Genomic DNA, 26,094 nt, shown 5'->3' with positions numbered 1-26,094 from the left:
CGGACAGCCTTTAATATAAATGGCTATTCTTGTCCGCAAAGTGCGAACAAGAATAGGACATGTTAAAAAAAAATTGAGGGGCCACAGAACGGAGCAACGGATGCGGACAGCACACTGAGTGCTGTCCGCATCTTTTGCGGCCCCATTGAAGTGAAAGGGTCTGCATCCGAGCTGCCAAAACGGCGGCTCGGATGCAGACCAAAACAACGGCCATGTGCATGAGGCCTTAGGAGAAGGACACCTGGAAAAAACACTTGTCAGATTGGTGACTGACCTGTGGCTAATAGTTGGCAGTATAGTGTTGCGTGTAGTCATATGATCTCAGGATTACTGTAATGGTTAATCCCAGCTCCCTCTTCTCTTCTCGCACAATAAAGAAACCAAGTTGACAGTGCGACTCAATAAAGGGGTTTTTCTAAGATTTTTATACTGATTACCTATCCTCTGGATAGGTCATCGGTGGGGGGTCTGACACTCAGGACCCCCTCGCTCCTGTGAGTGCCACGGCCTTCTCTCAGCTTTTCCTATGCCAGTGACGACATGTTCATTGGTCACGTGGCCTAGGAGCAGCTCAGTCCCCTAGAGGTGAATAGGGCTGAGCCGCTATACTATGTACAGCGCTGTGCTTGGTAAGCACCGGTGCCTTCTCAAAATAGCTGATCGTGGGGGTGCTGGGTGTCGGACCCCACCGGTCAAATACTGAGGATAGGTCATCAGTATAAAAATCTTGTAAAACCATTGTTAGTCTTAAAGTGGATTTATGCTGGCAGATTATCGTGAATGAACGTTCTTGACAACCGGCCCGTGTAAAGATGCAGCCAATCACCCGATGAATGAGCGAAATGCAATAGAAATCCCTCATCCTCATACTGTGGAGGTGATCACTGTATGTAAATGCAGCTCTTCCTTCCTGTTAAGCTGCTCGGAGCGCGTAAATGCGCCTTTAGTATTTCCAGCCATATTAAAAACTGATGTGGTAAATGTGGGACAGTTGGTGATAGGAGACATTTAAACTTTGAACTAGAGGAGAGGGAAACTGGAAAAGTTCCTCTAACCACCGTTCAGATTCCAACGCTCACATTTCTGTAGTTGAAAAATAATAGGTGTAGCCTGAATGGTTGCTATGGAATACTGTAACACTTTTCCCCATAAATAACCCCAAAAATATGTAGTGCACTAAATTCTAGGACCCATGAAGTCAGAAAAGTTCATGCTTGCCGTTTCAAGGCTTCCTACTAAGGGGCTATTCATACAATCTGACCATCTTATACTCTAGTAGTCTGACCGTGTCCTCATGGCCGAACAGCGGGTTTAAATGGCGCAAGCTGCATAGAGCAAAACCTGCCGTAAGGCTACGAGACTCAGAAGTAATACAGACGGGAGTACGCTTGTGTGAGTAGCCCCTATTGAGCTCTCTGGGCCACTCCTGTGCTGGACTGAAGCCTAGTTCCCAGTTTCAGTTCACACCTCCCTGGTTTGCTCCACTCTGTTCCCTGATTGAACATCATATTTAACCCCAGCCTTGCACTTCTGCCTTGCGAGATTATTGTGCTCTCAACCTGTAATCAAGCTAGTCTCTCCTGCTCTGCTGCTCGTACTATGCTTATTGTGCATCGACCACTGGCCTCCTCCTGACTAGATCTGCCTACTCCTCTACTACTGACCCTCCATCTTGTGCATCGACCACTGGCCTCCTCCTGACTACGGCATTTGCCTACTCCTCTACTACTGACCCTCCATTTTGTGCATCAACCACTGGCCTCCTCCTGACTACGGCATTTGCCTACTCCTCTACTATTGACGCTCCATCTTGTGCATCGACCACTGGCCTCCTCCTGACTACGGCATTTTCCTACTCCTCTACTACTGACGCTCCATCTTGTGCATCGACTACTGGCCTCCTCCTGACTAGATCTGCCTACTCCTCTACTACTGACACTCCATCTTGTGCATCGACCACTGGCCTCCTCCTGACTACGGCATTTGCCTACTCCTCTACTATTGACGCTCCATCTTGTACATTGACCACTGGCCTCCTCCTGACTACGGCATTTTCCTACTCCTCTACTACTGACGCTCCATCTTGTGCATCGACCACTGGCCTCCTCCTGACTACAGTATTTTCCTACTCCTCTACTACTGACTCTCCACCTTGTACATCGACCACTGGCCTCCTCCTGACTACAGTATTTTCCTACTCCTCTACTACTGACTCTCCACCTTGTGCATCGATCACTGGCTTCCTCCTGACTACGGTATTTTCCTACTCCTCTACTACTGACTCTCCACCTTGTGCATCGACCACTGGCCTCCTCCTGACTACGGCATTTGCCTACTCCTCTACTACTGACGCTCCATCTTGTGCATCGACCACTGGCCTCCTCCTGACTACAGTATTTGCCTACTCCTCTACTACTGACGCTCCATCTTGTGCATCGACCACTGGCTTCCTTCTGACTACGGCATTTGCCTACTCCTCTACTACTGACCCTCCATCTTGTGCATCGACCACTGGCTTCCTCCTGACTATGATATTGGCTTTGCTATTAATTACCCCTAGTAGTTGCAATAAAAGACTCCGAACCAGACACTGACCTTAACAGCAAGTGTACCTTCTTGTTTGTGTGTTTTGGGTATTATATACCATACTCTAAATGACATGTCTGTATTGTTAGGAAATGTACCTGAAGGTCAGGGTAGTGAGGAAGAAATTGGGGGGGGGGGGGGGGGGGGGTGTTGTCAAACGAGCACGCCAGACTTCTGACTACAAAAGGCTGCAAAATAGTGCAAAGCAGTTTGTTTATATTCATTTATTTTTTTAATCAAATAAAAGTACTTAGAGGTGAACATACCCTTTAATGCAGGGGTGCACAAGCTGCAGCCCCCAGAGCCATGGTTTGCGGCCCCCGTCCTGCTGGGAAGAAACACAGCTGATCGGGTGGTCAGCTGTGTTTCTGCCCGGAGCGCCGCACAATTGCAAGATTACAGCTCCTGCTCCCGCACTGTAGTAGGAGCAGGATGGGTTCCCGGCTGTCAGAGACAGCACAAGACCCAAGGAGAAGGCAGAAGCAGTGTATCAGCACTTCTGCCTTCTCCTCACACAGGTGAGCGGCGCACTGTGCACTTTAGACCCGGTGATCAGGTGTCGGGGGCAGAGGACTCACCAGCTCTGCCCTGTAGAAAGCTGGAAACAGCAGGAAGAAGACTGAGCGTGCTGGAGGTGAGAAGCAGCAGCGTCCAGGAGCAGGAGATGTAAGTATTTTATTTTATTTGCTCTGTGGCACTGGGGCTCATACTGGGGGCATAATGGTACTGGGGTCTCATAAATGGCATGGAGGTCTGATCTGAGGTCTTACTGGGGTATTATTAACATTGGGGGTCTGATTAAGGGGTTTATTAACATTGGGGGTCTCATTGGGGCTGTCAGATGAGGTCGGATTAACATTTTTTCTTATTTTCCTCCTCTAAAACCTGGTGCGTCTTATAGGGCGAAAAATACGGTAAATAAAAGGGGGGGGGGGGGGAAGGAATGTGCAAAAGAAAGGCAGTGTCCCCCAAAGGTCTTTTTTGTAGCTAGCAGCAATATATTTAAAAAATAAGTAAAAAATAAATAGTAAAATACATAAGAAAAAACACCCACACCAACCACAACCATTACAATTATCACCCCATTCACGTGAAACTATACATATTGTACATGGAGTGCTGTCCGCATCTTTTGCGGCCCGGTTGAAGTAAATGGGTCCACATCCAAGCCACATAAAAAAAAAAAAAAAATTGTCTCAGATGCCAAAACAATGGCCGTGTGCATGAGCCTTCAGGGAGAATGCTTACTGGTTATTGCAGGGCACCTACAGTATATCTGGGGGTGCAGAAGATGGTAATAACCAGTGAGCGCTGTCATCTGCAGTGAAGGAAAGCGCTCATTTGTGAATAGTAGGCAGGAAGGAAACGTCGCCACTTAAAGAGGACCTTTCACCAGAATAAAACTTCTAAACTAACTATACAGGCATGTAGAGCGGCGCCCAGGGACCCCCCTGCACTTACTGTTATACCTGGGCGCCGCTCCGTTCTCCCGTTATTGCCTCCGGTATCTTCATAGTAAGGCTCCACCCAGGGGAACCTGCCGGCGCCTCCTTCTCCCATGCTGGCCAATCGCAGCGCTCAGCTCATAGCCTGAGAGAGAAAAAAGCCTCTCAGGCTATGAGCTGAGCACTGTGATTGGCCAGCGCTACAGCATGGAAGAATGAGACGCCGGCAGGTTCCCCTGGGTGGAGCCTAACTATGAAGATACCGGAGGCAATAACGGGAGAACGGAGCGGCGCCCAGGTATAACAGTAAGTGCAGGGGGGTCCCTGGGCGCCGCTCTACATGCCTGTATAGTTAGTTTAGAAGTTTTATTCTGGTGAAAGGTCCTCTTTAAAGGAGTTTCCTAGTTCAAATGATGAAACAGAAGATTCCTACTTTCCTGCTCCGTGCTGCTCTCACTGTCTCAATCTTCTGCTCCCGGAGCACCTCTCCAGCAAATGACTGACTTTAGCAGTGGAACGCTGCTTGTGGCAACATCGCCACTGAAGCCAGTCATTGGCTGGAGAGGTACAAGAGACTATGCCCAATCCAAATGTAAACGGCGCCTTAACCAGAAGATGGAGACAACGGGAGCAGCAGGGAGCAGGAAAGTATGAATCTTCTGTTTCAGGCCCATGCTGCAGGAACGAGTTAAAAATATTTTTTTACCAGGAAATCTCTAAACCCCTGTTACACGGCACGATATTCTGGACAATTACTGGGAACAAGTCTTCATAGGGGCGCTCACCCCTGATATCTGGCCAGTATAATCGTGCCGCTGATCAGCAGATAAACAAGGAATCACTCGTTTGTCGGCTGATTTACAGATTTTACCAGGATGAAAGATGTGCAATTATCGTCAGCACATCTCACAGTGTAATCAGGAATCTGCTACCGATAATCGATAGAAGTGAATGAGGGAGGAATGACTGTGGTAGCGATCATTCCTCCCCAGTCACTTTGCATTAGCCTGTGTAATAGGCTGATGCAAACAAGCGATGAACTTTATTTTTTTGGCGGCCCCTTGAAATAGTGCGATGTGACAATACGGCCACCAGATGAAAAAAGGTTGTGCACCCCTACTTTAATGCATCCACACTTGATAGAGATGAAATTCAATGGCACATTAACCAATTAATGCAATTAACAAGTAACCAACACAGCTTTTAACTCTTTAGGGCATACTTAGAAGTCCACCAAGTCGAACTGGATAAGCTGTCAGTCCAGATCAGAGAATCTAAAAGGAACTCAAGACTGGTAAGTTCCAGAGCAATGTTTATATCAACTTTGCAGGATAATAGGCTGAAGCGGACAGACACGCTTTATTTCCTAGTTTATGAACGCAATCTGCATAAATTGTGATGTTATGTGCCTTTTAATAAAACCTAGGAGCGAGTGTGTTTTTATTGTGTAGTTGACCTATATAACCTTTAGGGACACACCACAAAATAAATTTATAAATATATATTTTCTAATATATAAAGCTCTGTGTGTGTCCGCTAAAGGAATCCGCACCGTCGCATTTACAATCACTTAATTTGACACACAGGTACATCAGGTGTCCGGAAAGGTTTTAGAGGGGTCTGAGCTCTCTAGCACGTACTGTTCCTGAGATATTCCCAAAAAATGCATTAGTCAATAGAAGCCTGGTCACATAACCCTTATCAGCCAATAAAAGCTTGCAGGCCCTTAGGCCTCTTTCACACAGGCGTCATGTTTTTGGCCCGGATAAGATGCTGGTGCGTCGCGGGACAATGCGTAATTTTTCTGCGCGAGTGCAAAACATTGTAATGCGTTTTGCACGCACGTTAGAAAAATCTGCATGTTTTGTACCCAAACCCGAACTTCTTCACAGAAGTTCGGGTTTGGGTTAGGTGTTGTGTAGACTGTATTATTTTCCCTTATGACATGGTTATAAGGGAAAATAATAGCATTCTTAATACAGAATGCATAGTACAATAGGGCTGGAGGGGTTAAAAAAATAAAAATTTAACTCGCCTTAATCCACTTGTTCGCGCAGCCCGGCTTCTCTTCTGTCTTAATCTTTGCTGTGCACAGGAAAAGGACCTGTGGTGACGTCACTCCGGTCATCACATGGTCAGTCACATGATCCATCACCATGGTAAAAGAGCATGTGATGGACCATGTGACGAGCACAGTGACATCATCAAAGGTCCTATTCCTCAAAGATGAAGACAGAAGAGAAGCCGGGCTGCCGAACAAGTGGATTAAGGTGAGTTAAATTATTATTATTTGTTTTTTAACCCCTCCAGCGCATTCTGTATTAAAAATGCTATTATTTTCCCTTATAATCATGTTATAAGGGAAAATAATAATGATCAGGTCACCATTCCGATCGTCTCCTAGCAACAGTGCGTTGCTTGCTTGCTTGCGGATGCTTACGATTTTCATGCAGCCCCATTCACTTCTATGGGGCCTGCGTTGTGTGAAAAACGCACAAAGAGGCGCATGCTGCGATTTTCACGCAACGCACAAGTGATGCGTGAAAATCACCGCTCATAGAAGTGAATGGGTCCGGATTCAGTGCGGGTGCAATGCGTTCACCTCACGCATTGCACCCGCACGGAAATTTTGCCCGTGTGAAATGGGCCTTAGTCTCCACATACAGTTTTACACCAGGTTTCCATAACAACCCAGCCATTTTTCTTCACTGATGTAGGTCAGATTAAAAGGGACAGGGCGCTGTGGATGACACTGTTAAGCCAGCGGAGTGCTGTGGAGGTCACAGTTCAGGGGCAGGTAGGGTGGCCATTCAGGCCACCCTAAAAAAACTGACTTAAAAACCCCACCCCCAGGTCCCGCTAAGCCCCACTTTGCAGCCGATGGGGATTGAAAAAATGAAGGTAAAAATCTACTTCTGTCCGCTGCAGGGGTGGGAGGGAGAGTGACTGCTGCTGTCTGAGAGTGAGCCGTTCAAAGGGACATCCCTGTGTCCGTCTAAGCCCTGCACTGGACAGAGTAAAGGGAGTCTGAAAGCCGGACTTTCCTGCCTAAAACCGGACCTCTGGCCACCCTAGGGGCAGGCTGCTGTGGAGGTCACAGTTAAGGGGATGGTCTGCTATGGAGGTCAGTGTTAAGGGGCAGATTGCTGTAGAGGCCACTGTTAGGTGGACGGGATGTTGTGGAAATCACTTATTTCACTGAGATGGGGTACTGTGGAGGTCACTAATATAATGGCGGCCGCTGTGGAGGTCACTGTTGAAGGGGCGGGATGCTGTCGAGCTCGTGGTTTAAGGGGCGAGCGCTGTGGTGGTCTCTGTTAAGGAGACGGAACTGTGGAGGTCACAGTTAAGGGGATGGTCTGCTATGGAGGTCTGTGTTAAGGGACGGTGCTGTAGAGGTCACTTAAGGGGGCGGGGTGTTGTGGAGGTCACATTTTAAGGGAACAGAACTCTGTAGAGGTCACTTAAAGGGGTGGGTTATTGTGGAAATCACTGTTAATGAGACGGGGTACTGTGGAGCTCACTAATAAAAGGGCGGGTGCTGTGGAGGTCACTGTTAAAGAGGATATGTAGTGTATGTGGAAGTGCCAGGTATTGGACCCCCGCTAATGTGATATTGATAGATCATCAATATTATAACCCCTTCAGTTTTCTGAGAACTCTTCTCTAGTCACCAAGACTGCAGCCATGCATTAAAAGAGTGGTCTAGAATTCTGATATTGATGGCCTATCTACAGTACCACACTCTAGTGGACGAAGTTCTGTAGTTCTGGAACTACAAGGTAACAGCTCACCAGCAGGGTGTCAGACCCCCACTCATTTGATATTGATGGCATATTCTAACAATAGGTCATCATCAAATATCAAAATCTTGTACTACCTGGTTAAAGAGAACCTTTCACCAGGAAAAAGTATGTAAACTGACTATACCGACGTGTAGAGCGGCGCCCAGGGATCCCCCTGCACTTACTGTTATCCCCGGGCGCCGCTCCGTTCTCCGGTTATAGCCTCCGGTATGTTCCTACTTAGGCTCCACCCGGGGGAACTTAGGCTCCACCCAGGGGAACCTGCCGGCGTCTTTCTCCTATGCTGTAGCGCTGACCATTCGCAGCGCTCAGCTCATAGCCTCTTTAAGCTCTCTAATCTCCCTTTTCCTTGCCTGTGTTGCACATAGAAGTGTCAGTATTCCAGAGAATACAACCTTTAAGGAAATTAGGTCACAAAATAAATAAAATATCCTCAAATTAAAACTCCCGCAATTTTTTATTTTTATTCTCTGACCTGCTAGAAAAGGTACATGATGTAATCTGTAGTGAATGTAATTTTCTTAGGGTACTTTCACACTAGTGTTTTTCTTTTCCAGCATCGAGTTCCTTCCTAGGGGCTCAATACCGGAAAAAAACAGATCAGTTTTATCTTAATGTATTCTGAATGGAGAGCAATCAGTTCAGAATGCATCGGTTCAGTCCCTCTTATGTTTTTTTGGGCTGGAAAAAATACCGCAGCATGCTGCATTTTTCTTTCCAGCCCAAAATCCTGAACACTTGCCGGAATGATGGATCCGGCACAAATTTCTATTGAAATGTATTAGTACTGGCATTAAAATTGCTGCATTGACGGATCTGTTCTTCCGGTCCGCGCATGTGCAGACCTTTAAATCTGTGGGGAAAAAAAATACCGGATCCGTTTTTCCGGATGACACCGGAGAGACTGATCCGGTATTTCAATGCATTTGTCAGACAGATCTGCATCTGGATCTGTCTTACAAATGCCATCCGTTTTGAATCTGGATTGCCGGATCCAGCAGGCAGTTCCGGCGATGGAACTGCCTGCTGGAATCCTCTGCCGCAAGTGTGAAAGGGCCTTTACCAGAGTCTGTATTTGGGAGTTATACCTCCCTTCTGCTTCTCTGCGGTGTCCTGTGACCAGCAACCAGACTCTCCAAATTACACAGCGTCTTATGTGTGGGCAGGAAATCAGTTTCTCCATGTATTCCTATGGGAGCCTCCCTCTCAGTCTCAGGAATGAATAGAGACGCAACTGACTTCCTGTCCTGTGTCCGCTGGAGATCAGAGAGTTGATCAGATGACACAGCTGAAAATTAGAAGGGAGGGGATAACTCACAAATACAGATACTGATGAGAAGGTTATTCACTACAGATTACAACATGCATCTTTCTAACAGGTCTGCGAATGGGTGCAGTCGCGCAACATTTTGGAGGACACACGCTCTTACTCACCCATATTGAGGACCTATATTGACTGTGTGGATATAGTGTATATATACTGTATTTTTCACCCTATAAAAAGCACCTGCCCATAAGGCACACCTAGGTTTTAGAGGAGGAAAATGAAAAATATACATTTTTCATCAGACCCCCAATGTTAATCAGACCTCAGAGCAGACCCCAACGTTAATGTCCTCCATTCAGACCTCAATGTGAATGACCCCAATCGGACCTCCATAAGTTCCACAATTAGACCTCAGATAAGACCTCTTTGGTAAAGACCAGGAAGCGGTGAGTACAGAGCCTGGGGAACGCTGTAGTCACTGCTTCCTGGTCCTAGTGCACTAATTAGTATTCACCCCATAAGATGCACTGACATTTACCACCCACTTTATAGGGCGAAAAATACATTACTTAGAAGTTGTAATCCCTATGAGAATGTTAATCCTCTGTAATGTATCTAATTTAATGCTTACCTAGTGTTTGTTTTAATTAAAACTACATTGTTATTTTTTTTAGGGTTTTTTATATGACTTAGACAAGGTAAGACCATGCTTAATGTTATAACTATTCTGCCTAAGTGATCACTTTTGAGTTTCTATACAGAGTTTGAAGAATATATAGAACATGTTTTTATTTTTTCTTACTAGCGACACTGAATCTCCTCCAATCTGTTCTTTAAGGAACGCAGCATCCTTTTATACTGCAATAAATGGAGTAAATAACTGCAAACATCTAGCAGTCACTTTTCTGCTCATCTTTTGCAGAAAGCCAACCAAGAATAAGGTTGAGTTCACACCACCACTAGGACAACGAAAATAACAAAAGTGCTGGATTTGGCACATAAGGCCCATTTCACACGAGCAAGTTTTCCACGCAGGTACAATGCGTGACGTGCACGCATAGCACCCGCACTGACTCTTGACCCATTCATTTCATTGGGTCTGTGTACATGAGCGTTTTTTTTCACGCATCAGTTCTGCATGAAAACGCAGCATGTTCTATATTCTGTGTTTTTCACGCAGCCCTGGAAGCAAGTGCCGATGCAGTTCCTTTTTCACTGATGGTTGCTAGGAGTTGTTGTTTGTAAACCTTCAGTTTATCACTCGTGAAAAACGCATCAAAACGCAGTGCACTCGCACTGAAAAAACAGAACGCAATCACAGACAAAACTGACTGAACTTGCTTGCAAAATGGTGTGAGTTTTACCGAACGCATCTGGACCTAATCCGTCACGCTCGTGTGAAAGAGGCCTAACTGAGACGAACGGAGCTGAACGAACTCCATTGACTACAATGGAGTCTGTTCGGTTTCCGTTTGGGGAATCTGTTTCTCTCCAGTCTCTCCTGCGTGCAGTACCTTTTTTGTCCAGTCTTTTTGACGGAATCTTCTATAGAGGCCCCAAACGGATGTTCCAACGCAGATGGAAACCATCTCTAACTGCTTCTCATTGACTTGTAGAAGATAAAAAAAATCTGTAGTAATAAATCTAAACCCTTTCAGAAACACAGCAGTGGTGAATGTCTAACAGAACTGTGTCTGTGGTACGTATCCGGCATATAGGGCGGCCCTTGCCAATTGTGTGCGTTGCCACAGTCTTGGGCTACATTCACACGACAATGAAAAAAACAAGTTAAAAATGGATAAACTGTCAGTTTTCATGGACATTTTGCATCCGTTTGTACATCCTTTTCCTGGCCGTCTATCCATTTTTGTCTGTCATCCATTTTGCATCTGTGCCCCCATTATAAATTTATTGATCTCTTAGTGCCCCCCATATAGGAAAAAAAAACACCTCCCCTCCACACCTTGAGGGTGCATTGAAACGACCGTATAAATGGATCTGTTCCACAATTTTGCGGAATGGGTGCGGACCCATTCATTGCAAAAAATATGGAGTATGTCCTATTCTTGTCCGCACAACAATAGGCATTCTCTATATAGCGCCGGCCATGTGCGGTCTGCAAAATGTGGATTGCAAACGTCCGGTATCCGTGTTTTGTGGATCCACAATTTATGGACCGCAAAACATTTATGGTCGTGTGAATGCACCCTAACAGTGTGTGTATATAACAGAATATATATAGAAACAAACCCCACCGCAGGCGCGCGGTGCAGCACTTCACTGGTCGCTAAATAAGCAGCCATGTGAATGCCCTCAGACTGCAATGTTCTGTGAATGTAGTCTTGCGTTTCTGATTCTGGCTACTGCAGTGGATTTTGAGCAGTTATTGGTCTGGTTTATGAGAATCGTGCTGGGTATAACCCATACGAACAGAATCATGTGATATTTTTTCCAGTGTAGATTGTAAAATTAATTTGTTTTTTCTATTTTTCAACATAGCAAGTGAAGTCTATTGAGCGGTTTATCCGGAAATTAGAATTTCACACAAGTAAGGTTAGTACTTTTGTTATTTAATTTCGTTAGGTTTGTATAGGGGAGTTTTATTATCTACTTTAAAAAAAGAAAGAAGAACATGTAAAATGAAAATGTTTTAGGGGCTGAGGAATTGGATTCCCTCATACTACCTTGGGGCCCATGCACATGACTGTTGTAGTTTTGCAGTCCACAAATTGCAGATCTGCAAAACACGGATACCGGCAGTGTGTGTTCCGCATTTTGTGGAACAGAACGGCCGGCCCATAATAGAACAGTGTCCGTAATGCGGACAATAATAGATGTTTTATTTTTTTGCAGAACAGACTTGTGGACTTGGAACGCACAAGGAGTAATTTCTGTTTCTTTGCAGCCCCATTGAAGTGAATGGTTCCGGATATGGTCACGGACAAAAAATACATTCATGTGTATGTGCCATTAGGGTTATGTTCACATGGTACATTGATCCAGGGGCGTAGCTAAAGGCTCATGGGCCCTGGTGCAGGAGCTCAGCTTGGGTCCCCATTCCCTCAGTGTTTTGTGACCAAGAGCAGGGAAGCATATAGCCTTCATATTGCCTGAGGCAAAAATTAAAACTGCATCCCCCAATTTCCCTAATAAATGTGGACCAAAAAGTTTTTTCTAAAATAATGGCTAACAGGTTAGCAGAAGTGTTGCCAGAGTTGATAGGTACAGCTCAGGTGGGATTTGTTAAGGGTAGGTCGGCGGTTTTTAACGTACGGAGGGTAATGGCAGTCTTAGATTCTGTTAATAGACAGCGAACCAGTCTCAGCTCTTCAGCATTGTTAACAATTGACGCTGAGAAAGCGTTTGATAATGTGAGCTGGGAGTGGTTGGCGAAAGTTCTTAATGCCATGAATATTAGAGGAGCGTTTCGAACGTTCCTGTCAGCATTGTATGCGGAGCCAAAAGCACAGATAGCATTACCTGGATTTTTATCAAAATCTTTCCCTTTGCTTAAGGGGACACGGCAGGGTTGCCCATTATCCCCATTGCTGTTTAATATAGCAATAGAGCCACTGGCAAGGTATTTGGAACAATCCAAGGTATACGATGGGATTAGAATCGGGTCCCAGGAGGTGAAAATATCTCTTTTCGCCGATGATATCATCCTATTTTTAGCAGATCCTCACAAGGACATAGGCAAAGTATTTAAGGTAATAGAGGACTTTGGAAAATCATCGGGATTCAAGGTCAATGCCAGCAAGTGTGAACTATTATACATAGGTACCCCAGACCCGAGACGATCGAAGGACCTACAAGGCTATCCAATTGCAATAGCAAAGCATTACATAACCTATTTAGGAATCAAAATCGGACATTCGTCACATTCCCTATATAATTTGAACTATATGCCGCTAATAAAGCGGATTACTCAGGAGCTGAACCGATGGCAAAGCTTACCCATTTCAATTTTAGGTAGATGTCATTTGATAAAAATGGTCAGTTTTTCCAAACTGTTATACCCCATGCAGACATTACCTTTATTAATACGACATGCGGATGTCAAAACTTTGAATGGGGCCTTTACAAAATTTATCTGGTCCAATAAGAGAGCGAGAGTGGCCTTAAAAAGTTTATACTTGCCAATAGGAAAGGGAGGAGCGAGCTTTCCAGATATAAGACGATACAGCTTGGCGAGCCTTTTTCGCCATTGTAAAGATTGGTTGGCAAGGTCCTCATATTACTCTAACTTTTCATTAGAGGAGGAGTTAGCGCAGGGCTATGACCTGGGAGCGCTTTTACATGCCAAACTTGCATCTCTACCTGTAGATATTAAGTCATCGGTGACAATGAGGGATACCATTGTGACCTGGAAGGAAGTTAGGAAGTTATATAACTCGTCCTTTGCAGCATCTAAATATATGCCGCTTTGGAATCATCCAGACTTTGAAATGGGTAAGCAAAACAAGTTATTCGGTTATTGGAGGGATAAGGGACTTAAGGTATTTAGACAAATCCTGCATGACAAAGATCCAAGATATTTGACTCTTCCTGAAATACAGGAAAAATTTGGGATACCAAAAGGTCATGAATTACAGTATATTCAACTCCTACATTTCTGTAAAAATAGGTTACGAGAGGTTAGCAGAGAACACGCTGCGAATAGCTTTGATGTATTGCTTAGGCAGATGGGTACCAGACTAACGTTATCAGAAATATACAAGCACTTGAGGGACAGAGAAGTTGATAAATCCTATGCTCAACTATGCAAAGGTTGGAGACATTTGCTAGGAGAAGGGGATTGGAAAGATAAGATTATGCATAGTTGGTTGAGAACAAGAAAAGCAGTAGCCTGTGAGGGTTGGAGAGAATCCCAGTTTAAGTTAGTACATAGGGCAATTTATGCCTTCAATATTCCACCTTCAACTAACGATATGACCAGATTGACTAAGTGTCCTAAATGTGATGCTCTAAAAGCGGATCTAGACCATTGTATTTGGCTATGCCCAAAGGTCCAAATGTATTGGGAATGGATTTTGTCCTGGATTAGAGATACTTGGCAATTAGAGTTGCCTTTTGAGCCTGGAGCGTTGCTACTTCATATTTTCCCAGATACTATCAAGATTCCTGGGCTAGTGGACGGGGCACTACTAGTAGCTGTGAGGATATTACTATGAAACTGGCTTGAATCGCGTACACCTTCTGAAAAAGAATTTCTGAGTCATATGAAACATTTCCTGCTTATGGACCAGTTAGAGGCAGAGGCACACAAGAATGTTAAGTCTACTAGATTCCTAGATAAATGGAATGTCTTTATGTCCAGACACTTGCAAGCAGATGACATTAAGTCTCTTATGTCGAATTTTCAACATACAGAGTGGTACTTGTTGAGGGATCTCAAGGGTACTTTGGGAAAATTAAAAGTGGGATAGAGACATAAAGATATAGCAGCATTAGCACTGATATAACTGACTTGGGTTTATGGGTAATATCCAGATGAAGGAAGTTGGGGGGGGGGGGGGGAGGGTGTTTCGAGGGAATATTTTTGATTGTTTTAAGTAGAAGTCTCTTCAACAGATGTACATTTCGGATTCCTGAATATGTCAATAACTTATTGTATGTCTGATTATTGGTCAATAACCTATTGTATGTCTGATTATTGGTCAAATGAAACTTTCAATAAAATGTTGAATAATAAAAAAAAAAAAAAAACTGCATCCCCCTCCCCTCCATTTTGACCTAACCCCTTCCCTCCAGCCAGAGGTGTAACTTGACCAGCATGCACTTTCTATAATAATGCAGCACAAGGGTCTTTGGACCCCCTCAGGCTCCTGGGCCCGGTAGCGGCTGCTACCTCTGCACCCCCTATAGCTACACCCCTGCATTGATCTAAGTGTGATTCCAATGCCCAAGATCTTGAGTGAAACTCGCACACCATACAATGGCCTCAGGATACAATATTGTCAACCTACAATAGTCTTTTCTGGGCCATCGTAAGTTAAAACCAGACTCCACATACAATGTCTCAGACTCAGATCCAGCCAATGAAGGCGGCTTCTCTGGTAAAACAACTGTATTAGTTGCTTGTTAGCAGTTGTTCCTGACTGTTATATGTAAGGACTTGTCTTATCTGTCTTAGTTATCTGCTTATTTTTCTTAAATCTTCATTTTCTCTTATCTTGGATAACATTTTGGCTTTGGAACCAATTACTCAACTTACAATGGTTTCAACACACAATGTTCGTCCTGGAATCAATTAATTTTGTAACTTGAGGGAACACTATACATAATTTTGACAATAATATCTGTACTGCATGTCTATGCATGATTGGCTCTGTATTCTGCTGTCAGAGGTTCCGTTTATAGCATTCATCTAATTTTATCACATCCGACAAGCAAGAATAGCACAGCCTGCAGCCCTGTTCAAGCCATAAAAAGACTTAATAGAGGAGACCCAGAGAGCACCATTTTGAGTCCGTAGTCTCTCTGGCACCATTGATATCATTAGGATGGATTGAACACTGATGAACAGAAGCCATGACAAGGGTGTGATCAGAGTCTTGCATTTTTTTTATTATTGCATTGTACTTATTTTGAGCTAAAAAATCATTTTGGGCTAAAATAACTTTTTTCAACGTATCTTTTATAAAAAATGTTCAGCCGTTTCTCAGATAAAAGTGACCAATTGAAAAAAATATTTTTAGCTCACAAGTAAAATGGAATCCTAAAAAAAAAATGTCCCCAAAGGTTTACATAGCCTTTTCACAGTTTCATTTCTTAGCAGTTTATTTTCTGGTGCAAAAAGTTTTAAATCCATGACCCAATGAAAATGGATGCTGTTTGTGTGACTTGTCTACTGGCTGGGCTTACCCCAAGACATAAAAAGACTGGAGCCCCTTATGGATTTTGGTGGCATATTCTATTTCTGGTTTTATGTTGTCCACCTAAGGTATTCATCTTGGGGAAATTTGGATATTTTAAGGCCTCTTTTACGTGAGCCTGACCGATTAGGTCCGGATGCGTTCAGGAAAACGCGCACCACTTTGCAAGCAAGTTCAGTCAGTTTGGTCTGAGATTGCGTTCAGTTCATTTTTTTTTTTTCGTGCAGGTGCAATGCGTTTTGATGCATTTTTCACGTGCGTCATAAAAAACTGAAGGTTTACAAACAACATCTCCTAGCAACCATCAGTGAAAAACGCATTGCATCCGCACTTGTTTGCGGATGCAATGGGTTTTTCATGCAGACCCATTCACTTCTATGAGGCCGGGGCTGTGTGAAAAATGCAGAATATAGAACATTCTGCGTTTTTCACCCAAGGTAGAACTGATGCGTGAAAAAAACACTCATGTGCACAGACCCATTGAAATGAATGGGTCAGGATGAAAGGGGCCTGTTTTTGATCTTAAATATGTGTGGGTGTATGTGTATGTATGTGTGTATGTATGTATGTATATGTGTGTGTGTGTGTATATGTGTGTGTGTGTGTGTGTGTGTGTATATATATATATATATATATATATATATATATATATATATATATATAATTTAGATTTGTATTTGTGTTAGGCACTTACAATAGTACAGTGAGGAACACCATGGACAGTAGGAAAATAAAAGCGCAGTCTGTTGTGGTGTGCCGGAACCGAGAATGAGGTAGGCCTGAGAAAGAAGAGGGCAAAATTGAAGTAAGCAAGTTTATTTACAGACAACCAATACATACGCATTTTATCAACCAGACATGTTTTTGAAAGCATCCCTTAATTCTTGTACTGGGTTAGGTATGTACCGTGAGTAAGCGGATGACTTCCAGCGCTCCAATGTTTTGATAACATGAGTTGGGATGTTTACACTGGAGGCTGTGGACGCGGCTCATATACGAAAGGAGTGCCCTGAGTAGTTGGCTGGGTTGAGGCCCAGTTGTGTGAGTGAAGACCTGACGTAGGTCATGAAGGTTGTAGTGGTGAGTACTGAACCTTGCAGCTGTAGTAATGGTTGTGAGGGTAGAAAGTTATGATGCTGTATGTAGGCATCAAGAACCCTGACTGGACACCATCTGTTGTGCGTGGGATAGTACGGAATGTTTACGGGTATGCGCTGACTGTTTTTGGAGTGAGGTAAGGTCAGGATGTAATGATCCATGTGTTTTGTCAAGTGGGAAAAGAGGAGGAAAGGAGTAGTTTGGGTCGTGGAGGTAGTAGTGAATTCTCTCGGCCTCAGGAATCCATAGAAAGCCAAGTATATTGCTGTTTTGATGATAGAGTTTGTATTGGTGTCAAATGGTTTTGAGTCAAGCAGGTTGGATAATGCTTTAAAGATATGGTTATCTATGGGAAGCCTCTGGGCTGTATGTGAGGGTTCTGCTTTCTGAATACCTCTAAGTATGGTCTTGATTTGGTGAGAGGCCATGAAACTGTTGTTATTTGGTTGTAAGATTAGCATGTGGTGTTGAATGCCAGTGAGATAGTTTGATGGTGTTATATGACATTTTAAGTTTAAGGTGGCAGAAGGAAGCAAACCCCAAAAAAGAAGTCATGACAAAAGGTTGCATGATGTTATGTTCCAGAAGGAATCTTTTGAATAGTGTGAAAGCTCTGCTGTATGTTTTGTGTGTATTGTCTGAAAGTGCCAATTGGGACAATGTCCTGCTATGCTGCATGATGGTTTCTAGTCCAGTATGAGTTGTTGAAATGTTGGGGTGACGGTGGCTGTGGGCGCCGCTGGCGGGAGAGCCTGATGAAACGCCTGAAATTTAAAGCGAGACAAACTGTCAGCAGCTGTGTTACACACCCCTGGGACATGGAAACAACATAGGAAAAAATTATGACAAGCTGCCAACAAAGTGAGTTTCCTCAGAAATCTCATGATCGTAAAGGATTTGGAACGACCTTTGTTAATGATGTGACAGGTTGTCTGAGTAGCAACGAACTGGCATGTTTGCCCATAAATGACCCCACGCTACGGCAGCCGCCACGATGGGATAGATCTCAAAAAGAGCTGAGGTAGTGGAAAACCCTTCCAACTCCTGAACTGCTGAAAGCCAGCTGCCCCCAAAGCCAATCGTTCCCAAATATTGCTGCAAAGCCAGTGGTAGATGCCACATCTGACCAAATGGTGGGAGATGAGTCAGTCAGTTGAGGGAGGAACATGCTTTTACCATTCCAAGTGGATAAAAATCTCTTCCACATGTTTAGATCTGCCGTAGCTTGGGCATCCAGGGACAACCTGTGCGTGTCGTGTATAAAAAGTGGGAAAAGATGTAATAGTCGTGATATAAAGGAGCGGCCTTTAGGTATGATTCGCATGGCAAAATTTAGTGATCCCAGCAGGGACTGTAGTTCTTTGCGGTCGCAAGTACCGAGCTGGAGGTATTTGTTTATGTAAGTGAGACTGTTCGATATCTTGTCGTGTGGCAGGCTTGCTTGCATGGTGGCGGAGTCTAATTGGATGCCCAGAAAAGTGATAACAGTGTCTGGCCCCTCTGTTTTCTTCGGGGAGATAGGTACCCCTAGTTGCTCAAACAGCTTAGTGGTAGCTTTGAGACTAGTAGGAGGGGAAGTGTTTTCCTCTATCAGTAGGAAATCGTCAAGGTAATGTAATACCATAGGGCACCTGGCTATGTTCAATAGCAACCAGCATAATGCCTCGGCAAATGTGTTGAAAATAGCTGGGCTACTTTTGGACCCAAAGGTTAACCGGGAGAAAAAAATAGTAGTTTCCGGACCACTTGATGCCATGCAGGTGCCACAGTGTAGGGTGGATTGATAGTAATTTGAAGGCGTTGGTGATGTCGGTCTTACTGAGCCAAGCTCCAACCCCTGCTTGTATGATAGCGGTAATGGCGTGATCTATGGTGGTGTATTGCAGATAGAATTCCTCAGAGGGGATGAGGGAATTGAGACTGGGGTCGGCCGAAGAGTGGGGTGCTGATAAGTCAATGATGAGTCTCTGTTTTTGGGAAGATTTCCCTGTGACAATACCAATGGGGTTGGTGCGCCATTCTGCGAATGGGGGGGTTTTGAAAGGCCCCAATACGAAGCCCTCAGCCACTTCCTGAGCTATCAGGGTGTCAACTGCTGTGGGGTTGTGTTGGGCGGATTGTAGATGGGGGCATTCCAGAGTTCCGATTGGTAAGTGCAGGATACCTGTATGGAAGCCTTCTGTTAAACCAGAGATGAAAAAGTCTATTAGGTGTCTAGATGGGTGCTGGGACACGAGTGCAGTGAAAACTGGCATATTGATGGACGTTAGGTAAGGCTTGGAATACAATTTATTTGGACACATGGTCTTTGCATATGCCCTAAAACATTTTGTACAAACATGCAACAGTCTACATCCACTGTAATTGCAGGACCCAACATTGAAATAATTACATATCTGGGGCTTGCCCAGAAACTTGATTGGGCGTCCCAATTTGTCTCGTGACTACTTCTCTGGAACCCCAGAGGAACTGGCTCCTTGCGTGGGGGCATGTTTGTCCGCCGTGTTGGGACAAAAATTGGTAGTATGGGCTGTGGAGGAGCAGTATGCACAAGCCGGCGTTCTTAGACCTGCAAAGTGTCTGCAAAAAATGACGGTATCGATCCTTCCCCAGTTGGATCGTATTCCGTACTGGGAGAAGGCTCCAGACACTTTCGCAGAAAATGACCTATGGTAGTCATAAAAAGCTGACCCACCATATTTGTTGCCCAGGTCTACCAGCTTGTGCATATAGAGATCAAACTCCTCTCTCCTATTGGGATAGACCGCACAGATGACGTCCCTGTAAATACTAAAGGCTAGTACAAATTCAGGGATAGTCAGTTTCCTGTTTAGGCGGGCATCCCTGGACCTGACAACAACAGAAACCTCATCATACGCATATGTTTTGTTCTCGGCAATCAACAGGGAAGCCAGGTTGACGTCCTTACCTTCCAGGATATCCCTCTCTATATGTTCCGGTATCATATGAGCCGGGCTAACTTCCTGGTCATCCAGGTTGATGGTTGGAGCAACTAACGGCAAGCTGGCTGGTGCTTGTGAAGACGCAGCAGGTGGCCCTGCCAAAGAAAGAGCCGTGGTGACCGACTCAAGTTTCTCCAGCCTGGAGTTGACCTTGCTCATGGACGCCATGAGTGAGGATAACATGGCATGTATGTACCCTGGGTTGGACTGGCTAGGTCCTTCCCCGGCATCCATGTTGTTTGTGGATGTGCGTACCAGTCTGAAAAGTTCTGCTTTCCTTGCTGTAGCGGGGTAGGGGATTTGTTGTCTCCTTAATTCCGTGGTTATGCGCGGGATCGTCCAGGATCGGATCGATGCTGGACTGGCTAGCTCTTCTCCTAGAGTAGGAGTGGCAGATCTAGCCGGGGTGCCAGGTAGGGAGAAGTCCTCTACCCCTTCCAGAGACATACTATAAACAAAACAATTGATTAGTATAGGAAAACCACCAAATTGTGCTGGCAGGCTAGCTAGGCCGGATGGCGAAAGTTTATACTTGTTAGGTGACAGATGAGGCCCTGCTAATTGCCAAGCGGCTTGAGAGGCTCTATCTGTGCGTTGGCGCGAGGGGTTATTGAGGCCTCTTGTCGTAGTGACAGGAGTTTTAGGCCTCTCGGTGACTGTAAGACAGAAAAAAGGGGAAGGGAGTGACAGGTGAGGCCCTCTCTATGCAACATGTGAGGCGGCTAGCTAATGTGTGGCCCGATGGGTGTTTGCCTCTGAAACGTTTTAGGCGGGGTGTTGGCCTCGTAGGACCACTAACTAATGTTGATTGCTAAGATGGGGTAAAACCTAGTGGGATGCCTGTGACCCTATTGCCAGCACACTAACCTAGCGGGATCACATGAAATGTATGGTAGTATGAGCAAGTGAACGTACCTGGTAGTATGACAAATCACAGAACCCAGTGTGGAGCAAATATATATATATATATATATATATATATATATATATATATATATATATATATATATAAGCTTGGCAGCCTAAAAAGGGGTAAAAGAAAGTAGTATGACGAGTGTGGATTGTTGGAGAAAAGATTCCAGACTCATAGCCTGGAGGGAATGTAAGTTTGAATATGTGTACATTGCTTGCAGGAACGTATGATTGGTTGGATCAGTAACGTGTGATTCAACCTGAGTATGCCTGAAAAGGGGGCCACAAGAAATGAGGCTTGCGATGTAGGCTGAATTGATTGTAACGAACGCGTGAAAGTCCCATGGTTTATGCTGAAGTTAGCTGGTTCCATACCGTTGATGTGATAGTGATACCCTGTTTTTTTTTTTTTTTTTTGTGTTTTTTTTAAGTGTAAGCTACGAAGATGAAATGTAACTTATGAGAAAGATCTAGGTGTTTACACGGCAAAATGATCGAACTTAGTATGAAGGGAACAGAAGTTAGCATGAACAGCTTGACCGTATGCGTGTAATGCGAACAGCAATCGTGCATGAAATATGCTATGAATAAGTGCCAACCAGAACACAACCAAATGACGATGTTTATGAAGACCGGGGAATGGTGTGCGAACGATCGCTATGCTGTGGACCTTATTATGATGTGTGTCATGTAATGTTCTGACGCAGTACCTCTGTGACTCCTGGACACAGCTGGCGCAGAACCTCATGCAGCTCTGACCTCGGACGGTAGAGGAGCCAGGTAGGAGGAGTGCCTTAAGTAGGCTGGAGGCAGAAACCAGCCCCTCCCACAAATCCAGGCAAATTGCCTTAACTACCTCCCGACCGCCTAACGCACGGATGCGTCCGGGAGGCGGTCGATTCATTCCTCCTGGACGCATCCGTGCGTCATCTCGCGAGACGCGAGATTTCGGTCTGAGCTGGCCCGCGCATGCGCATCGCGGGCCAGCAAAAGTTAGAGCGGGGTCACGTCACCAGCCTGCCAGCCAATGATCGTGGCTGGCAGGCTGGCGATTTTTAAAATCTCATATCAGAAGCAATTTAACACATTATATTTGTAAATATAATGTGTTAAATGGCTTCCCTGCTCCTCTGCTGGTCCTTTTCGTCGGTTGGTCTCAGCAGAGGAGCAGGCATCACAGTGAGTAGCACCAAACACCACACATAGCCCCAGATCACCCCCCTGCACCCCAATTAACCCCTTGATCACCCCTTCTTGCCCCTGTCAATCACTAGTGAAAGGGAAAAAAGTGATCAGTGTAAACTGTCACTTTTTTTTCCCACTGGTATTGACTGTTAGGTTTTAGTATAGTTTAGGTCCCTTGTTTAGGTAGTTTAGCGATCGTTTAGCGCCCAGCCCACCGCACCGCAGTCACTGATTCGCTGATTGGCGTATCGCTAATCAGCATTTGTACTTTTATAGTATCTGTAAGTGATTAAAACTGATCACAGTCAGATCTATAATAGTATTAGTGTCACTTTAGTTCGCCCTCCACCCAAAACGCAGTGTTTGCCCGATCAGGCATGATCGGTCGCCCACACGTGCGTTCGCCCACGCCCGCCCCGCCGCAGTGACAAAAAATATATTTTTTTGATCACTGCACTATCACTTTACACGCGCTGCGGCGATAAAAAAAATCTGTTTTGATATTTTTATCAACCGCAGCGGCCTCCGGTACTTCGCTAGCCTCCCATTTGTAAGACAGGCTTGCTTTTTTTCTTGGGTAGTTTCAGGGAATACCCCTAAATTTAGTAGCCCAAATGTCAAACAGGGGGTATTCTTCTGCAGAGGCCTACAGGCTTCTGACCCAGTCGGATGAGGAATGGGAACCCTCATCTGATGAATCTAGCGGGTCATAATATGAACCTGTAGAAAGCAGTGGCAGTCTGACTCAAAGTTCGGACGAGGAGGTTGAGGTCCCTGATAGCACCAGGCGTACCCGGCCCCGTGTCACTAGACCACAGGTTGCGCAGGATCCGCTTAAAGGGCAGCAGAGTGGGGCTGGCGCTGTTGGATTACGTGGTGAGGCATACACCAGCAGCGCAGCCCATCCTGGACCTAGTACCAGCACTGCCGTACAACATGGTGAAGTGGCGAGCACCAGAAGGGCAGTTGAAGCTGGTACGGTGGCACGTGCAGTAGTTACCCCTTCGCAGCCACCGCACAGACGGGCCCGTAGAGCCCCTAGAATCCCTGAGGTGCTGGCAAACCCTGATTGGCAGTCCCCAACTTCAGCCGCACCTGTAGTTCCCCCAGTCTGGAGTTCAGGTTGAGACAGCTCAGATCGGTTCGGCCCTGGGATTTTTTGAGCGGTTCTTGACTGCGGAGCTCTTGGACTTAGTTGTGGCAGAAACAAATCGGTATGCCACTCAATTTATATCCGCCAACATGGGAAGCTTTTATGCCCAGTCTTTCCGGTGGAAACCAGTCCAAGTTTCCGAAATAATTTTTTTTCTGGGCCTTCTCCTCAACATGGGTCTAACCAAAAAGCATGAATTGCGGTCATATTGGTCCACAAACCCAATTCATCACATGCCCATGTTCTCTGCTGCTATGACCAGGACACGATTTGAGACCATCCTGCGTTTCATACACTTTAGCGACAACACCACCTCCCGTCCCAGAGGCCACCCAGCTTTTGACCGGCTCCACAAAATTCGGCCCCTCATAGACCACTTCAACCAGAAATCAGCAGATTTGTATACCCCTGAGCAAAACATCTGCGTAGACGAGTCCCTAATACATTTTACCGGGCGCCTTGGCTTCAAACAATACATCCCAAGCAAGCGCGCCCGGTATGGGGTCAAATGGTATAAGCTCTGTGAAAGGACCACAGGCTATACCCACAAATTTCGGATCTATGAGAGAAAAGATCAGACCCTGGAGCCGGTCGGTTGCCCTGACTACCTGGGGAGCAGTGGGAAGACAGTCTGGGACTTGGTGTCACCCTTATTTGGCAAGGGGTACCAACTTTATGTGGACAATTTCTACACAAGTGTGGCCCTCTTCAGGCATTTGTTTCTAGAACAGATTGGCTGCTGTGACACCGCACGAACTAGTCGCGCGAGCTTCCCCAACGGCTCGTTACCACCCGTCTTGCCTGGGGGGGAGAGGGCTGCATTGTGTAACGAAGAACTGCTCGCGGTGAAATGGAGAGACAAGCGTGACGTTTACATGCTCTCCTCCATTCAGGCAGATACGACAATCCAAATTGAGCGAGCAACCAGTGTCATTGAAAAGCCCCTCTCAGTCCACGACTATAACCTTCACATGGGAGGGGTGGACTTCAATGACCAGATGTTGGCTCCGTATTTAGTTTCCCGACGCACCAGACGCTGGTATAAGAAGGTGTCTGTATATTTAATTCAATTGGCTCTGTATAATAGTTTTGTTCTCTACAGTAAGGCTGGGAGAACAGGATCCTTCCTCAAATTTCAGGAAGAGATCATCGAGAACCTCCTGTATCCAGGAGGTTCCGTGGCCCCATCCACCAGTGTAATGAGCCGTCTACACGAGCGACATTTCCCCAATGTCGTTGCTGGTACCTCAACCCAACCATCACCCCGAAAAAGATGTCGTCGTGTCTGTAGCAAGAGTGAAATAAGGCGTGACACCCGCTATTTCTTTCCTGACTGCCCTGACCACCCTGCCCTATGCTTAGGGGAGTGTTTCCGGAAGTACCACACACAGGTACACTTAGCATAGGGATCACATCTCACAGGACAGGCACACACGGCTATTAGGGCCCATTCACACACAGCTGCTGCAAACCTCTCCTTTCACCTGGAACAAAGTGCATAATGCACTTCGCCACATCTTTGGGCGATTTGCGCTTTGCACATTGTCCCATGGGGAAGGAGAGGTTTGTCCTATAAAGGTAAAAAAAAAAAAAAAAAACAGTAAACAAAAAAGTTAACGTTCAGTTCCAAAAGTTAAATAAAGTTTTATATGTTCTGTTCAAAGGTTATTATAAAGTTAATCAAATTTATTGCGTTGTGGCCTGTTTTTTTCTTTTTCTTTTTTTTTTTTTACCTTCCAGGTGGACCAACCGATCGACTAGCTGCAGCACTGATGTGCATTCTGACAGAAGCATTGCGCTGCTGTCAGATTGCACAAAAGTTGGTGTATGCGGCTCTGCAAGACGAGATTTCTCCTCTGCAGTAAAAGATACGTTTGCCGAAGGCATATGAGCTGAGGAGGCTGCGGTGTTCATATGCTTTGGCAAATACTTTGTTTATATAAAAAAAAATCAAAAAAATCCTGGCAATGATTTATTCATCCACATCAATTGATGTGAATGGAGAAATCGTGTCTGCCATGGCATATGAGCTAAGTGGGTAAGGATGTTGGGCGGAGCTCATATGTCCTGGCAGACGCCTTTCCCCTCTTTTTTTTTTTTTTTTTTTTTTTTTTTTTTTTGGCAGAGATTTTTTCATCCACATTGATCGATGCAAATGAAGAAATCTGTGCCGTTAATTTTTTTTGAACGGAAAAAAAATCTCATTACCTGTATGCTCAATATAAGGAGAATAGCAGAAACTCCTAATGCTGGCCATACATGTAATGATTGCGGAGACCCTCAAATGCCAGGGCAGTACAAACACCCCACAAATGACCCCATTTTGGAAAGAAGACGCCCCAAGGTATTCGCTGAGGGGCATATTGAGTCCATGAAAGATTGAAATTTTTGTCCCAAGTTAGCGGAAAGTGAGACTTTGAGAAAAAACAAAAAGAAATATCAATTTCCGCTAACTTATGGAAAAAAATTAAAAATTGCTATGAACTCGCCAGGCCCCTCATTGAATACCTTGGGGTGTCTTCTTTCCAAAATTGGGTCACTTGTGGGGTATTTATACTGCCCTGGCTTTTTAGGGGCCCTAAAGCGTGAGAAGAAGTCTGGGATCCAAATGTCTAAAAATGCCCTCCTAAAAGGAATTTGGGCACCTTTGCCCACCTAGGCTGCAAAAAAGTGTGTTTTTGGGTGTCATTTTACATATACCCATGCTGGGTGAGAGAAATATCTCGGCAAAAGACAACGTTTCCCATTTTTTTATACAAAGATATTTCTGACCAAGATTTTGTGTGACACTTTTTTGCAGC

General features: G+C 45.0%; 1 protein-coding gene across 7 annotated transcripts in view; it reads left to right on the top strand.

Annotated features, from left to right (window-relative positions):
• Positions 1 to 26,094, top strand: part of RIPOR1 (RHO family interacting cell polarization regulator 1) — a 289,814-nt gene that overhangs the window by 134,660 nt on the left and 129,060 nt on the right. For all 7 annotated transcript variants that reach the window (XM_044271143.1, XM_044271141.1, XM_044271138.1 and 4 more), the window contains 3 exons: positions 5,247 to 5,325; positions 9,779 to 9,802; positions 11,604 to 11,657. In XM_044271143.1, coding sequence (XP_044127078.1) covers positions 5,247 to 5,325; positions 9,779 to 9,802; positions 11,604 to 11,657 — 157 coding nt within the window. The remainder of the gene's footprint in view (positions 1 to 5,246; positions 5,326 to 9,778; positions 9,803 to 11,603; positions 11,658 to 26,094) is intronic.

This window comes from Bufo gargarizans, chromosome 10 (genome assembly GCF_014858855.1).
Source record: "Bufo gargarizans isolate SCDJY-AF-19 chromosome 10, ASM1485885v1, whole genome shotgun sequence".
NCBI classification, from domain to species: Eukaryota; Metazoa; Chordata; class Amphibia; order Anura; family Bufonidae; genus Bufo; species Bufo gargarizans.
The sequence above is the reverse complement of the archived record's forward strand: the minus strand, read 5'-3'. Positions and strand labels throughout refer to the sequence as shown.